Source organism: Nelusetta ayraudi, unplaced genomic scaffold (assembly GCF_046127955.1).
Source record: "Nelusetta ayraudi isolate G7.1 ecotype Tasmania unplaced genomic scaffold, CSIRO-AGI_Nayr_v1 ptg000017l, whole genome shotgun sequence".
Classification (NCBI taxonomy): Eukaryota; Metazoa; Chordata; class Actinopteri; order Tetraodontiformes; family Monacanthidae; genus Nelusetta; species Nelusetta ayraudi.
The window spans coordinates 9,691,789-9,706,482 of record NW_027466067.1 but is presented as its reverse complement, the minus strand read 5'-3'; the positions used below and the strand labels follow the sequence as shown (position 1 = coordinate 9,706,482).

General features: G+C 43.5%; 1 protein-coding gene across 1 annotated transcript in view; it reads right to left on the bottom strand.

Annotated features, from left to right (window-relative positions):
• The window catches only part of poc1a (POC1 centriolar protein A), a 29,154-nt gene that overhangs the window by 2,304 nt on the left and 12,156 nt on the right, over positions 1 to 14,694 (bottom strand). Inside the window, exon 10 of the mRNA XM_076025316.1 lies at positions 6,653 to 6,931. Within this exon, the coding sequence (XP_075881431.1) occupies positions 6,653 to 6,931 (279 nt within the window). The remainder of the gene's footprint in view (positions 1 to 6,652; positions 6,932 to 14,694) is intronic.

Genomic DNA, 14,694 nt, shown 5'->3' with positions numbered 1-14,694 from the left:
CGAATAAATGGGAGGAGGCCAAGAATTGGAAACCCTTTGGAGTCCAACTTAGAAACTTGATTAAACTGAAAAGAATAAAACGATTAAAAGTACCGCCACGGAGCGCACTAGTTAAAATTGAGAAAATTCAAATTGTGGAAACCGCAGAGACACAGCTAAGAGTGCAGGCAGACACTCGAGTTTAATTCAGTTAGGCTTCAATTTAATCTCATGGAAGCTTTCTAAATCTCATCTTCTCGCCTTGTGCGCCGCTCAATTCTAAAGTTCAATTTCCATAATCTACAAATAATCAAAATACAGCTGCGACAGGGGCTGCTGAGGACAGCAGCTTGGCTGCCTTTAATTGGTGACTCGCGAGGGCGTCAATCTATAAAATGCAGAATATCCCCTTGCTGCTCTCTGAGGTATGATTATATAACGTTGCGGCTGGAATTTTTGTGAGGTCACACCTTTTACAGAGTTTCCGACACTCTCGGACTGACGTGCCCGAGCTCGCCGCCACCCTCCAGATACGCCTTCGCTCATCACATGCAGGTGGCGGAAACTGTCAACTTCAAAATGCAGTCAAAATGTTAAACAGATTGTTGGTGAATACATTTTGAAACAGCACTTTTCTGAGGAATATTTCCATGTCTTTAGAGTTTAATCAGTCTTTTTTTTTTTTTAATCTGACTTGTAAAGAGTCATTAGTTTGACGACGTTATGTAAATATCGGACTAACTAAGCTTGACTGGTTAATGGTCCAGTGTTTAATATGGAATATTTAGTTTGATTTATTATTTTTATATTGGTAAAAACTTAATTCAATAAAAGTGTATACTCGCAGTACATTAAAAGTTATTTTGTTTCCCTACCCTAAGAACTATACTATATGCTAACTATATATATTGCACCGCCGCACTGTTGAGTAAGCCTGGTGTGGACACTTCAGGCCGCCTGACAGCACGTTTCATAATTAGGGTGAATGCTCGCGTCTTCAAATAAACCAACGAAGAAGAAGGTGGACAAGGTACCCAAGTTTGAGTGTGCAGGCCACTGTAGCTCACTGGCAAAATTAGGAGGGGGAGAAAGAGTGAAGGATGCTGCAATCCAAATGTAACCTCTTGATGTCGCCGTTAATTCTTCAAAAACTCCAAATATGACACACTTAACCTTTAGGTTTAACACTCAGGGCCCAATACAGCTGGGGGAGGACAAATCATAATGATGGAGGAACTGACCGTTAAAGACCTCCAGTCTGACCTTCAGCCCGACACTCCACCAACACAGTGAGGACAGCCCACTGACTAGAACAACCAATGGGCAAGCGGTGTTGTCTTTTGCGTCAAACATCGTCTGGTATTTCATGCGCCATGGGAAACAAATAGCATATACATCTATTTTTTGCTGTCCGTCTCTGTTGTCTAGAATCAATATGACCCCGTCTGCCTCTCCGGCCGACGTGTCCGCTCGGCCCTTCGCTTGGCCTCAGAGCCCTCACTGTTTACGTGCGCGATGCCGCACGTGACCCCAGGCTGCGGCAACATTATACGAGCATATAGTTTTCATCTGGAGTGGAAACCAAATCTACGGCTTTCTAAAAATAGAGCCAACGGTTTTCCTTGTCTTTTCCAGAACACATTATACTCTCCATTGCCTTGAGCGCTGCTGGCCTCTGTGAGGAAAGTCTCATGGCTCTGGTATGACCCCACGCTACAATAGTCTGACAGTCCAAGTAGAGGGATAGACTGGTGATAGGCGACTACGTCAGAGACGGGAAGCGTATCGAATTCGGCGGCTGAGCAGTTCCATGAAAGAAGAGAGAAAAGTGAGTCAGGGTAAATAAACAAAAACAAAAAAAACTTGCTATGGAAACGTCAAAACCTCCAAGAAAAGACTTTTAGAGGAATTCCAACCAAAGCAAGTTGAATGGGGGAAAAACGTGACATTGCTCAAGAATTTCTTTGACATTCTACCACAAAGAGAGAGAGAGATACAATTGACTCCCAAACAGAAGTAAAAGGAGACCGTGTAGGGACATTGGTTTTAAGACTGGGCACAGACAAACATCTTGACTCACACACACGTCCCTAATCCCAAGCGTGCCGAAACAATCGGCAGTAAATGAAATATAGAGCTCGTTATTTTCACTCCGGTGTTAACCATAAAAGGAGAACAGGGCTGTAACGGAAAACCTAAGTGACCGTTTCACTGCTGTAGAATTTCAGATGCTTTCTAATTACGACGGACGAACGGGTCGTTAGACAGCGGCGAGAGTCTTGAAGAGTCCTCGCGTTTACGGTGGCCAAAGCGAAGGAACAGCATTGGTGTGGGAGTTTCAGGCTCGCCGTTGGGAGGACATATGCAAGAGTGATGAGTTGAAAGACAGACGGAGGCGGCGCATAAAGACGTACGGCGCGCACGAGGGCTGAGAATTGGGGAAGGGGAGGCAGGGAGAGGGGAGAGAGAGAGAGGTGAAAAGCGGCTAACGCAGCAAACTGCGGCTTTGAAAGCTTCGCTCTCGTGCTGAATTATTCATCTCGTCTCCCCGTCTCCCTTGTATGTGAGACAAAGACAACAAAATAAAGCTGGGGAAAGATGCACATGGGCAGGTAGAATAATTTGTCAGCCCAACCGACACACGGCTGGTCAGCAGCAACGGTCACGGCTGATTACACCTATCATCAGCCATTTTAGAGGAATGTTAGTCCGTCTCAAAAATACAGTGTACAGGGTTCGAGATTTAACAGAATCAGAATCAACTTTATTGGCCAAGTTTGCTTGCACAATCAAGGAATTTGACTGTGCCACAGTTGGTAAAACAAATACAGAAAATATCCAAATAAGAATCTCAGGAATTAGATGACAGAAAGACTGAAATTAAGCATTAACTTAAGCCATTTGCAGGTACAGGATGATTGACGTATGGCATCAGTGCGAGCAATGAGAGTACGAAGAAGAGGCAAGTTTGGGTTACAATGCAATTGCAGTTGTGCATGATTTGTGAACGAAGTTGTAATTCAATCATGTGTTTAAAAAACAACAACATACATTTTGTTGTTAGCAAGGATCTGCACTCTGAGATCATTTTGGTGCCTCACAAAAATTCTACATGGCTAACTTTAGTTGTTATAATCTACAGAAACTAACAGCTCGATGCTTTACTGGTGACGGTTGAAAGCTACACAATATTGTCATGTCATTTCCAAACCGGTCATAGGTTTCTAAAGGTGTTTATTTTTTATTTTTTTAAACCTGGATTCAGATCTCAAAGGGTTAAAACTAAAGGATCTTGTAGATTTACAGCTCATTGGTGTGTCGCATAGGCAGTGTCAACTGGTGGTCATGGATTTTGTGGCTTCCTCTCTACATTATTTAGAAACTGCCACAACCCTTAGGTTTCTTTAGAAAAACAACATCATTTACAATGAGTATTCACTAGGGTTTAAACAACAATACAAACCATAGACTGAGCACTCCTGATACTTGAAACTGCAAGATTTCCCCACTTTGTTTGGTGGGAAAAGTTGGTGATCGGCTGCTGAAGGTCAAATGACAATATAACGTTTATTTTACAAGGGAGTTAATGTAATCATTAACTTATATCCTATAGTATTTCTTTAAAACTGAGTATTTGTGTTATCAAAAGAAACATTTTCAATTCCATTGTCGCAGTCCAACAACAAGCATCTACACCAACAGTGTGGCACCAAAAACAAAAACTACCATCTGATTTATTGTCCCTGGACTGAAATAAAATCGTGGACCAATCTGCGCCTTTCAAAGGTATGGTATGGTATGGTATGGTATAGTAAGAGTAAAGGTGGTGCTGTTACCACGTCTCTCCACTGGGGAGATCTGTTTAGTCTTAATGGGACTTCTTCTTTGATGGAAGGGACCTCCTCTTTTAGTTCCTATTTTACTGTTTTTACATTGTCTGTTTTTTTAACTTGCGTGTTCCATGATTTATACTGTTGCTGGTTTGCCGGCTTGTTTTTACCGTTATGTGTATTCCCACGGAGAAGCCCACAATTTCATTGCATAACTGTGCAATAACAAGAGAGGTAATGAAACTGAGAACACTGTCTGGGGGCTGTTAATGCGAAGATGGAAATGTAACCTACATACTGTATGTCTAACATACAATGTAGTTAATTTCAGCATTCCAGGTTATGATACATTATGACACACATTGACTGTATTTTGGAAGTCTAACAAAGGGACTGAATATGTCTCATGGACCTGGATTGTTTAAGTCAGAACATGCTGAACTTCTTCACCCTCCTTGCCTTTTCAAACTACTGCCACCTACCTACCAATAGTTACCTGTTAATTTACTTTTTAACTGAAGATGCACACACAAGCAGTAAGACACCAGAAGAATACAATAATGTCCAGAATACGTGATTCCTGAAACTGCTCTACTAAATAGCTCTACAGTTTGTCGTTTCACACACTACTAGACTGACAACCTTATTCATTAGTATTTTGGTCTTTGCTTCTCATGTTTTTTCGCCTTACTCATACACGACTTCCCACTCGTCCCCTCAAACCAAGATTTAATCTTTTAAAGACGTCATCTGTCTTTCCACCCATGAAGAATCAAACCAAACAATAAAAGAGCTCAAGGATGAAACCAGATCCAGACTTGACATCTGCTTTCAGGGTTGGGGTACAGTGGGCTTGAAAGGAAAAAGGTTGGCAACTCTCCCTTGGGAGGGGTTACTTACCGCCTGGCCGCCCTGAGCCAATATTAAACGCTCCCACATGCTGGAATCGCGGCGCTAATGCGGACCGAGGAGAGAGCGGCGAGGGAGAGAGAAGAAGAAAAGAGAGGAGAGGAGAAAGGCCAGAGCGCGAGGCTTCGAAACAAAACGGACACAAGAGGTGTTCCTGGGAGTCTGCGGTGCCATTCAGCACACTTACAGTAGCAGTGAGTAAGGGGAGTGCTTGCCCTGCTCAAATATGAATGATGTTTTCCTCGGGGCACATTCACAAACTCCAGCTAAAACCCTGTGTGCACGCATGCATGCCGGGGAGAGAGAACACACACACACTCTCTCACACACACACACACACACACACACACACACACACACACACACACACACACAGACTCATTCAGCTCCAGCCTTCTCGTCCTCCTCCTTCATCATTTAACTGCTCATCTTCCAGAGCACCTTGCCGTTACATCCTCATCCTGTTGCATTTTTCATCCCAGTGATAATGTTAGTTTTCAGCATTGCCGCGGGCTCGAGCTGTCACGGCACCAAAGTCTCTCTCAGGTGATTGTTCCGCCATTTTTTTTTTTTGGAAATGTCTCACCAAGTTTTGATAAAGTTGCGGGGGAAACTACAAAAGAAACACACCCAAAATCCCGAGTAGAAGAGACTGAAATAAGACACCCCTCCCACCGACAACCCCCCACACCCCCATGGCGGGGGGCCATGCACATTTGGGTCGGCATCAGAAATAAAACTTTTATGGGATTATTTTGAGAATGCGCTGGGCTTTGAACCAAGGGCTGTTTCTGTTTAATAGCGGGCATCCACAGCTGCACATGATTTGTAGTAGAAAGCCCTCAGTGGAAGTGAGGGAATTAATTACACCGAGAGAGTGTTTGTTTACCACATGTCAACGGGAAGAAGAACATCAATAATGTGAATAAGTGAATGGCATGTATCTTCTGAGGGACTTGTAAAAAGCCAATGACTGTGTTCAAAGCAACTGTTTAGTAAAAAAGGATGTTTAAGAAGGTCATTATATTATTTTGGGTTAATTTCAAGACGCAAAAAAAAAATTGGACTTCACCATTTCATGCTTTGCCAAGAGGCTCCAGATGCAATTGATCCGCTACGGTTTTACAGAATCATATTTCTTTCATTTGTATGAGCGTACAAACAGAAAAAGAGCTTATGCATGTTTCACAGCTCATACAGGTTGGTCACAAGGATGGCGAACCAACCGAGGTGGGCTTTGAGTGGGCTGAAGTCTAGAGTAGGTTTTTCTTTTAAACTACAGATGTTGGCTGAACAAAAAAAAAATGTATTGCAACTGCTGTTGTATTGTGTTGTATTGTAAGCTTTATTATTTCAATAAAGCTTTAATGTTTAGAGAGTTAGATTTTCGGGCAGACCTGCTGCCCAAACTAACACAAGTTAAGCTGTGAGGGAATCTAATCACCCAAAACACAGAGCAAAGAGAAAGCACATTCATTTATAAGCAGAATTCAGTACAAAATTTAGTACAAAATCTGCCAAGGGCTACTTTTAGTCATTGCGTCTGGTCTTGAACATCCCCATGAGCACTCAAAGGAGACAAGGTTAACTGCTTAGTCAGTATACACGACCACACAATGACGAAATGTATGTTTCCCCCCCAAGGAAAAGACCATTTAGAATGCAGACCACATTTGAATTTAAAGCGCATAAACGGTTATTTAATGGTGCTTTAAAAGTCGCCTCTCACTACTCGTCCTCAGCGGACTGTGGGGACGTATTAATCATTGGAACAGAAACACTACTACTTGGGTGAGAAATACAAAAATCTCCGGCCTGCCAGTTGTAAAGCCGAGGAGGCTTTTGTTTGAAACCGGCGTGGGCGTCGGTGCCAACGCGCAGCGCAGTGCAGTGCACGCTGGCTGCCATGAAAGATGAACACATATCCTGCTCACCTGAGTGAGAATATCCAGTTGACCCACGATGTGCTCCAGGGTGCTGGCAATACCCGGGTCGAGACCTCCGTTTAGGTGCAGCACCTGGGCCGGGGCAGCGGGCTCCGTCGGGCCGCGCGCCTGTGTTGGCTGTGGGGTGGGGGTGGTGGGGCTGCTGCTGAGGTGTCTGTGGCCGAGGGAGTGGGCCGCCCTGCTATGGCTGCGGCTGGGACCGCTACTCTGAGTGTGGGCGGCGGTGTGGGAGTTCTGCCCGTGGAATTGCTGAGAGGGTTCAGAAGCCTAAAAAATAACAAAACCAAGAGACACAGACAGAAATGGTTTCATACGTTGTGAAATACAACCGGTGCTCAACATGAACTCCAGTGATTATGCATCCCAGCTGCGGTTATTTGTTTCTCCAGTATTAGTCTATGACAGGGGTAGGCAACCCACGGCTCTTCTGCGCCTCTGCAGTGGCTCCCTTTAGCTTTGTAACAACAACAACCTAATTACATGGAAATACATTTTAGCCATTTTATGGCCACATTTACAAGGAAAGGACAATTTTTTTTAAATTGAGCATGTCAAGAAAAGCATTAGAAAAAAAAAAAAAAGAGATTACACGAAGCCGTGTTCAAAAACATCCGCATGTACACGGAAACGCCGGAAAGTACTTACGCCAGGCCTTACGTGGCGCTGTGGTTTTACTCCCTGAAAGCTAAAGAAGAAGAAGAAGACCTGGAGCTCGGCGTGTTTAGCAGCAGCAGCTTGCTAACATAGCACGGGGAAAAAAAGCACGCAAAAAGACGGCGTGGATAGACGACAAAGTTGAATTTCTGCTTCGAGTTACTTACTTATTGTACTATCTCCGCCATCTTTGCGTCGTATCCACAAAGTTTTTTTTTGCTAATGATATGTAGGCGCAAAACCACCCAGAAATGCGCCGCCCGGTGGGTCAGAAGCGCAAATTGCACTCTGGTAACCCTGACGCATTTTTCGAACTAGATCGTCAGATATTGTAACTGGAGTTGCCAACCGTCCATCAAAACACACAATTGTCCCTTGTTTGACAATGAAATGGTGCGTCCCGTCTTGAATTGATACGGGACGGGGTTTGTCCTGAGTTGTCTTGAACGTGAATTTTTTTCGATGCAAACTCACGGTCGTTTCCACTGAGTTTGCGGTCAAAACCGTAATCTACGTAGCTACAGGCTTTACCATTGCGCAAGCCATTCACAACAACTCCGTACTGGCTGCGTAGCTTGCGTCGAGTCAGGATCGCTTGTTCTTGGTTTTGTTTTTTTTCCAGCTTTATTGATTTAACTCCTTTGTAAAAGCCATCCGTCCTGCACTTTATTGATTGTTGTGTACAAATATGTTCAATTAAAAGATTTGAATGCTATTCAAACATTATGTGTAATGTCTAATGGTAACAAAGCAGTTCAAACTACGTAAAACACATACTTTTTTCAAACAGTTATTTACCACTACTGGTGAGCCACTGACCCTGTGATGGCCATGACCCCAAGCACTGCGGGAGAGAGGCCTCCTTCATTTTTCTGAATGAAAGCTGGCAACACTAACTGTAACGTTGGTGCAAACGTCAATCACCGGACATTAAATGTTTTATTTTTTTATTGCTGTCAAATAACATGCGAATTGGCAAAAATCCTGATTTGCACAAGCATGGACACACACATACACACACACACACACACACACACACACACACACACACACTGTAATGAAGTCCTCACAGCATCCACCCACCTAACGAGTCACCTGGAGTGGAAAAACCAACAGTGGAAAATTTCCTGAGGCCCAAATTAAACTCTTAGCCCAACACAGTGAGCCACCAAATCGCCCCGCGAGCCGCGTACAAAAAAAAAACAACAAGTGAGTTACACACAGTCATCCACTGAGTGGAGCCCGCTGCGTGAAAACGTAGGGTGATAAAGCTGATGACTGGACGCTGCGGGTGAAAGAAGAGTTGGTGTCAGTAAGTAAGTAGTAGTAGCGAGTAAGTAAACTGAAAGAAAAACACAACTGTCGAGGGATACGGGCGCCCGCCTCGCTGTATCTGCCTCCGTGCGACTTGATGCGCTCAGCCCGCTTGTTCTCCGTGTGAACGGCTGCACCGGTGGGGAGATTTTCCCCGTTGAGACGCAGGATGAGTCGTGCCATTTGCTCGGCGTGGCTGGATTATTGATAAAGGACCTTTTCCGCGGTGGACAAATTAGCTTGTCGCGCGCGGCCTGAACTATTACAACACCAACTGTCATCGATCAATGTCTGGCCTGACTGGAGAGCCACTCCAGCAGAAGGGGGGCGGGGGGTAATAACCTGACAGATCCAAATGTCTGCCTCTTGGAAGATCAAATTAGGACAGTCAGACTGAGAAAACAATGAATCCACAAGGTGACTGCGAAAAAGGGGGGTTGATCCAAAAAACTGTTGTATGTGGATGCACGCAGATGGAAGGCAGAGCTGGAGGCAGTGGAGATGAAGTTGTTGAGCTGCTCTGTGGGAGCGCAATGAGAAGATCAGAGAGACAGAGCAGGTTGGATGTTGTGGAGATCAAGTCAGAGAGGCCAGACTGAGATGGTTTGGGTTTGAGTTAGTGGAACTAGAGGAAGCGCAAAGAGCAGATTTATGGATGGAGTGACATGAAGTCACTCCATCCATAAATCTGCTCTGGAAGGAACAGTCCAAAGGAGAAAGGGAAGATTGTTTCAATATTTCCGAAAATTATTTATCTGGTGAATAAACAAGAAATAAGACACATAAGATGTAAAAGCAGTTCACGTGTCCCTCCCCCCCACCCCAATTTCCTTTTACCTCTGTCACTTCTTTCACCGATTCATCATCGCTCGCTCCACTGGACCATTAGTCTCTCTTTAATTCCACTGCCATCTTTGTCTTTCACACCTCCTCATCAAATCCCCCCCGTTCCCCCGCTGTCAAATATATTCAGCCTCCCGCTGTCGGGAGCAATACCACCTGCCTTTTCCTTCCAGCTACTTAAAGGTGCACAGGCAAAAACCCTCCACCGTCTTTCTTAAAACGTGCCTTGTGACTGACGCGTCGTCTGGCTCGCCTCTGCTGCCTGCGGAGGCTTTAATTGTGAAAGTTTATTCCGCTTACAGACGACTAATAGTCTAACAGCTCCAACAAGTGAGCAAAATCACCGAGCGGGGTGCGAGTTCAAACAGCTGATGCAATCACAGACTTCCCCCCGTCCCCCCACCCCCATCCACAATCCGCATCCACAATCGCTGAGCTGAGCGCGCGTGCGTGCGCGCGTGGAGCTATGAAGCGAGGGCTGCTGTGATGTTGCAGCTCGTCTGTCTGCACACGTGAGTGGGAGAGAGACCCAGATGTGAAGCAGGGAGACGGTGGAGAGGGAGGGGGAGGTGTGGAGGGGGGATGGATTAGGGGCGGATGTGATCAGAGGGAGCTGATCTGCCTGTCAGCTATGGTTGGCACTCGCACACATGCCTGCACGCGTGCACGCCGAACGCGCACGCCGCATCGAAAGCTCGCACGCGGGAGAGCAAACAAACAGACAAACAAACAGAAAAAAAAAGAGCATTAGGAAGATTCTTTTTTTTTTTTTTTTGCAGCGCTGACACGGCTGAAACACCACCACCCACTTCTCGGTCTTCTTCAGGCTGGATGTTTTTTTTTTTTTTTACATTTTTTCAAGCGACAGCCGGCTAATTGCGTTTAGCGACCTGGTGAGGTTCCCGCCGCTTGTCCATTTACAGCTGAGCCTCTGCGCTCGAGTGCCTTAAAGGATCGGCATATTAAATTAGACGCTTCAGAAATCCCAGCTGATGGGATTGCGAGCGGGCGGCCCGTCACGGGTGGCCTCTGCGTCTTTATGAATAAACACAGCGTCTCGGCCTCATTAGTCCGTGTAGTTCACAGTGGAATGAATCGTAGCGGCCGGAGAGTAATAATAGATGTTGTACACGGCGCGGAGGGACGGCGCTGCCACCTGAGTCTAAGTGAAAAGATTTCAATTTAAATACGTTTCCAGGGTCGATGCGGCACAACTCAAGACGAGACTTACTGGATAGGAAAAAAAAAAGATTTTTACCTGGCTTTAGCGGATACAAGGCAATTGCTTCTTGAGCATCTACGATGAGACATTTTTGCCATTCATATTATTGTACTGTTATGATAGAACAAGGTTTTCGTTGTTGTGTTTTTTTTTGGGGTTAGGGTCGGGGGCAACTACACAAATGAGGCATGGATGGGTAGGACGACCATATCTTAATGCGAGTGGAAACTAATTAAAGGCTCTTGTGGATAAGGATAAAAAAAAAAAAAAAATTTAAAGCAAAGGATACACACAAAACGGCAACACGTTATAATGAGTAACACACTATTAAGCATTAGTTACACGTTAATAAATACTGAATGCATCATTTATAAATCCTGTTTCTATCATGAATACTCATTCGTATGTAATTATAAACACAGTTATAAAATATTTGGAAAATAAATTTGTGAGTTTTTATAAAACATCTACTAACACATCCACTAACCATCAAGCATGCTTAGGGTGAGCTTATTAATGATGAGTAGAACATTTAGAACTTTGTTTATAAACTATACCAATCAGTATTTATGCCAGAAACATGTTTTATAAAAGACAAATTCAGTAATTACTAATCCATAATTAATGTGCTTATTAATGATGAGTTAAACATTTATATGTATAGAATATGTGTAATAACAACAACTACATACTTATGAGTATTCACGTCATAAACACGATTTATAAATGATGCATTTAGTATTTATTAATGCTTAACAGTGTCTACTTATTATAAAGTGTTACCAAAAAAACTAAACTTCTGGTTTGTAGCTGAAATCTGACTCTTTTTTTTTGGCATGGTTGTTCACATTAGCCTATCATTTGAACGCAGCTGCCATCAGACGTGAGTGAACAGTCAGGTGAGTGTGAAGACATGGCGTCACGCTCAGCACACTGTGTTTATAGAAGCAAATATGGATGCTGCTCAGGTCAGCAGGTGTGTAACAGTTTTTAAGTTGCCACGCAGTCAAAGCCGACCTCACATTACAAACACGCATCTGATTTAGGAGCACGTGTGAATGTGGCCTTGGTTTGATTTGAAAAATAAAAATAGAATTGTGCCGTTCACACTGTCAGAAATCATCAGATGTGGGTTGCAGAGTTGAGTAAAAGAAAAGCTAGATTTGGGCCACCTTCCCTGCAACCAACAGCAGCATGTGGATTGACTTTGCCCAGAATGAAACATGAACCAGAATCAGTGGGAACACCTGTGTTAAGAATCTAGCAACCCAATTGGCCGATGACAAGTTCAGCTGAGACTCGAGCCAAGTGACTAATACCAAACATGTTAGATATCCTTTTAAATTCCACCCTTATTCCTCATCATAAACCTCAAAGGCATTACAAATTATTCATCATTTTCCATTTTGCATCAGTTCAGAAGCCCAGTAAAGACAAGACTTTTCCTCAACTCACATTGCAACATTTTCTTTTCATAGTCGTTCAGCCTCTTCACAGAACAAGCTTCTTGTTTGCTGTAGACTGCCTCGCAGAAAATATACCCACTTATTAAATCCACTTATTATGTATATTGACACCCCCAGCTGTATTATACTCCCCTTTTCAACTCATAAATCCTCTAAATACTCTTTTAAAGGCTGGCAAAAAAAAAGAAAGAAATCCAAACAAACATCGAGGCAAGCTGGTGACATTTTCCTCCTCTCTGCTTCCTCCCCGGCAACACGTGTCTGAGACTTGCAGCAGTTAATAGGAGATGAAAGGGCCCGTATCAATAATAAATTATGAATGGCTAAATTATACATGAAAGGGAAAATCTAGGAAGCTGGCACTTCCAGGTGCAGCTCCCACCATTACTGTGCTGTGACGAAGGGCAGGTGACTTTTCGCGTAAAACAAAAAACAAAAAAAAAAACGATTGTAAAAGATCTGGGTTGTCGTCTAGATGACGGCGGTGAGTCAAAAGTCAATCACTGATTTAATGTACCACCTGTTCTGGCACAGTACAGTGTCTCGTCCCTTGTTCCGAGAGCACGATCCATGGCGTCAAAGCAAAGCCTGAAGGCCTGATCTTCAGCAGGCTGTGACAGTTTCCATATCCAGGGTTATTCAGACTGAAGGTGCTGGCTGAACCCCCATCCCCACCTCCAATAAGATGCCTTATTGCCACACTGTTGCACATTTTATTGTAATAAGGAAAAGACGAACACCCAAGAAGTCCACTCAGGACTGAATCACTAGCTGCCTTTTCATTAACCCTAGAATTGCGCAAAATCTAAATATCGCAATAAAAAAAAAATGGTAATGGAAACACCTAAACTTTGAAAATCTTCTCAAATATTGCCACAAGGTTTTGACGCTCTCATTAGGTGCTTTTTCAGACGTATCGATATAGAGGTATATCGCAAAAGTGTCGTAGAAAAAACTTTTTTTTCCCGCATATACACATCTCACCGGACGTGAAGTGTGGGGGTCACGTGATCAGTTCACGTCAGGTGAAAATGGCGCGTTATGTTTGGACGGAGGAGGAGATGGAATATTTTATTTTTTTCCCACCTTTAAGTAATCAAAGAGAAAAATAACGACCATTCTTGACAGCAAACAAACGTAAACAAACAAAAGCAGACGTAATTCTCGCAAAAATCTTGCAGAACAAGATTTTATGAGAATTACGGCTTACGCGTTTCCCACCATTCAATGGAAAAACCTGCAAATCGAAATTGTGCTTTGTCGTAAATTTGAGAAATAATTCTTTTCTTTTGCGAAAAACTGTAATGGAAAGCGAGTGTCACATGTCGACAAGAGGCACCATAAAACTGGGAAAAGATCTATCTATCTATCTTTCTATCTATCTTTGCCGTTAACTTGAAATAGCCCTTTACTTTTCATGGAGGAACAGCAAAGGCCAGAGAGAGTCAATGGGTGAGTGTGTGTGTGAGTGAGAGAGAGAGCGAGACAGAGAGCAAAACAAGAAGACAGAACAGGGAGGTGAATGTAGGTTGTGCCCCAGTTGATGTAATTAAGATGGTGAGAAGTCAACAGACTTGAAATCCAAACCCTCCAATCCCTGTAGTTACTGAGGAAGCCTGTGACACCACATCACCACATATGTGTGCGTTCCTGTGTGTGTCCTTGTGTGTGTGTGTGTGTGTGTGCGCGAAAGAGAGAGAGAGAGAGAGAGATCACCATCTGCCAAGGCCTTTTGATTGTTAAACCTAACTTCATACTTTTCGTTCACTGTCTCTAAAGACAATAATGTTTGAACAGCTCCACGTGTTACAATGTTACTGAAATATGGAAGGTTGTCCGATGGTTAACTTAACTTCCCTCTGATGATTAATTTGACTGATGCTTACTTAAGGTGCGAAGTAGTGAGATCAGAATGAACTGTTAGTCCTTAGAAATATGAATGTAATGTTAATATGAGCGATAAGAGGGGCCAACAATAACTCCTACTGTACTGATAACGCATGCTCACTAGGGACTGCAAATAAGGTTAATCTATACAGGAAACACTGGATCAGACAGTGACTCAATATTAACGTCAATATTACGTTTTTCAATCGTAATAAACATGTCTAATTGCTTTTTTGCTACTAAAGCATCTTCAATGCCACGACAGCTAACGAGCAAACTACTGTCCAACCTACCAAGTCTACAACTGGGCCTGAAGCGACCCCCGACTTAGAACAGAAAATTGGATTTGATGAAATAGCCAAGATCCACATGGCAATAAAACAGTTTCTGTTGTGACACTTGTCTTGAATCACTCTTTTTTTTCTTTATTTAAAGCAGGGTGGAGGACGGACGGGAGTGCCCTGGGTGACTATAGCGAGTGAAACACAGACAGCCACGTTATATTAAATTAGTCTTGTAAAAATAGAGCCATTGAGCATACCAAGTGAAGCACAGCCGACCATGTTATATTAAATTATTTGTACTACGACAGTCCGGAAAGCTTGATTTTCATCTGAACATTTCCGGAGCAGAACTGCCTTTGG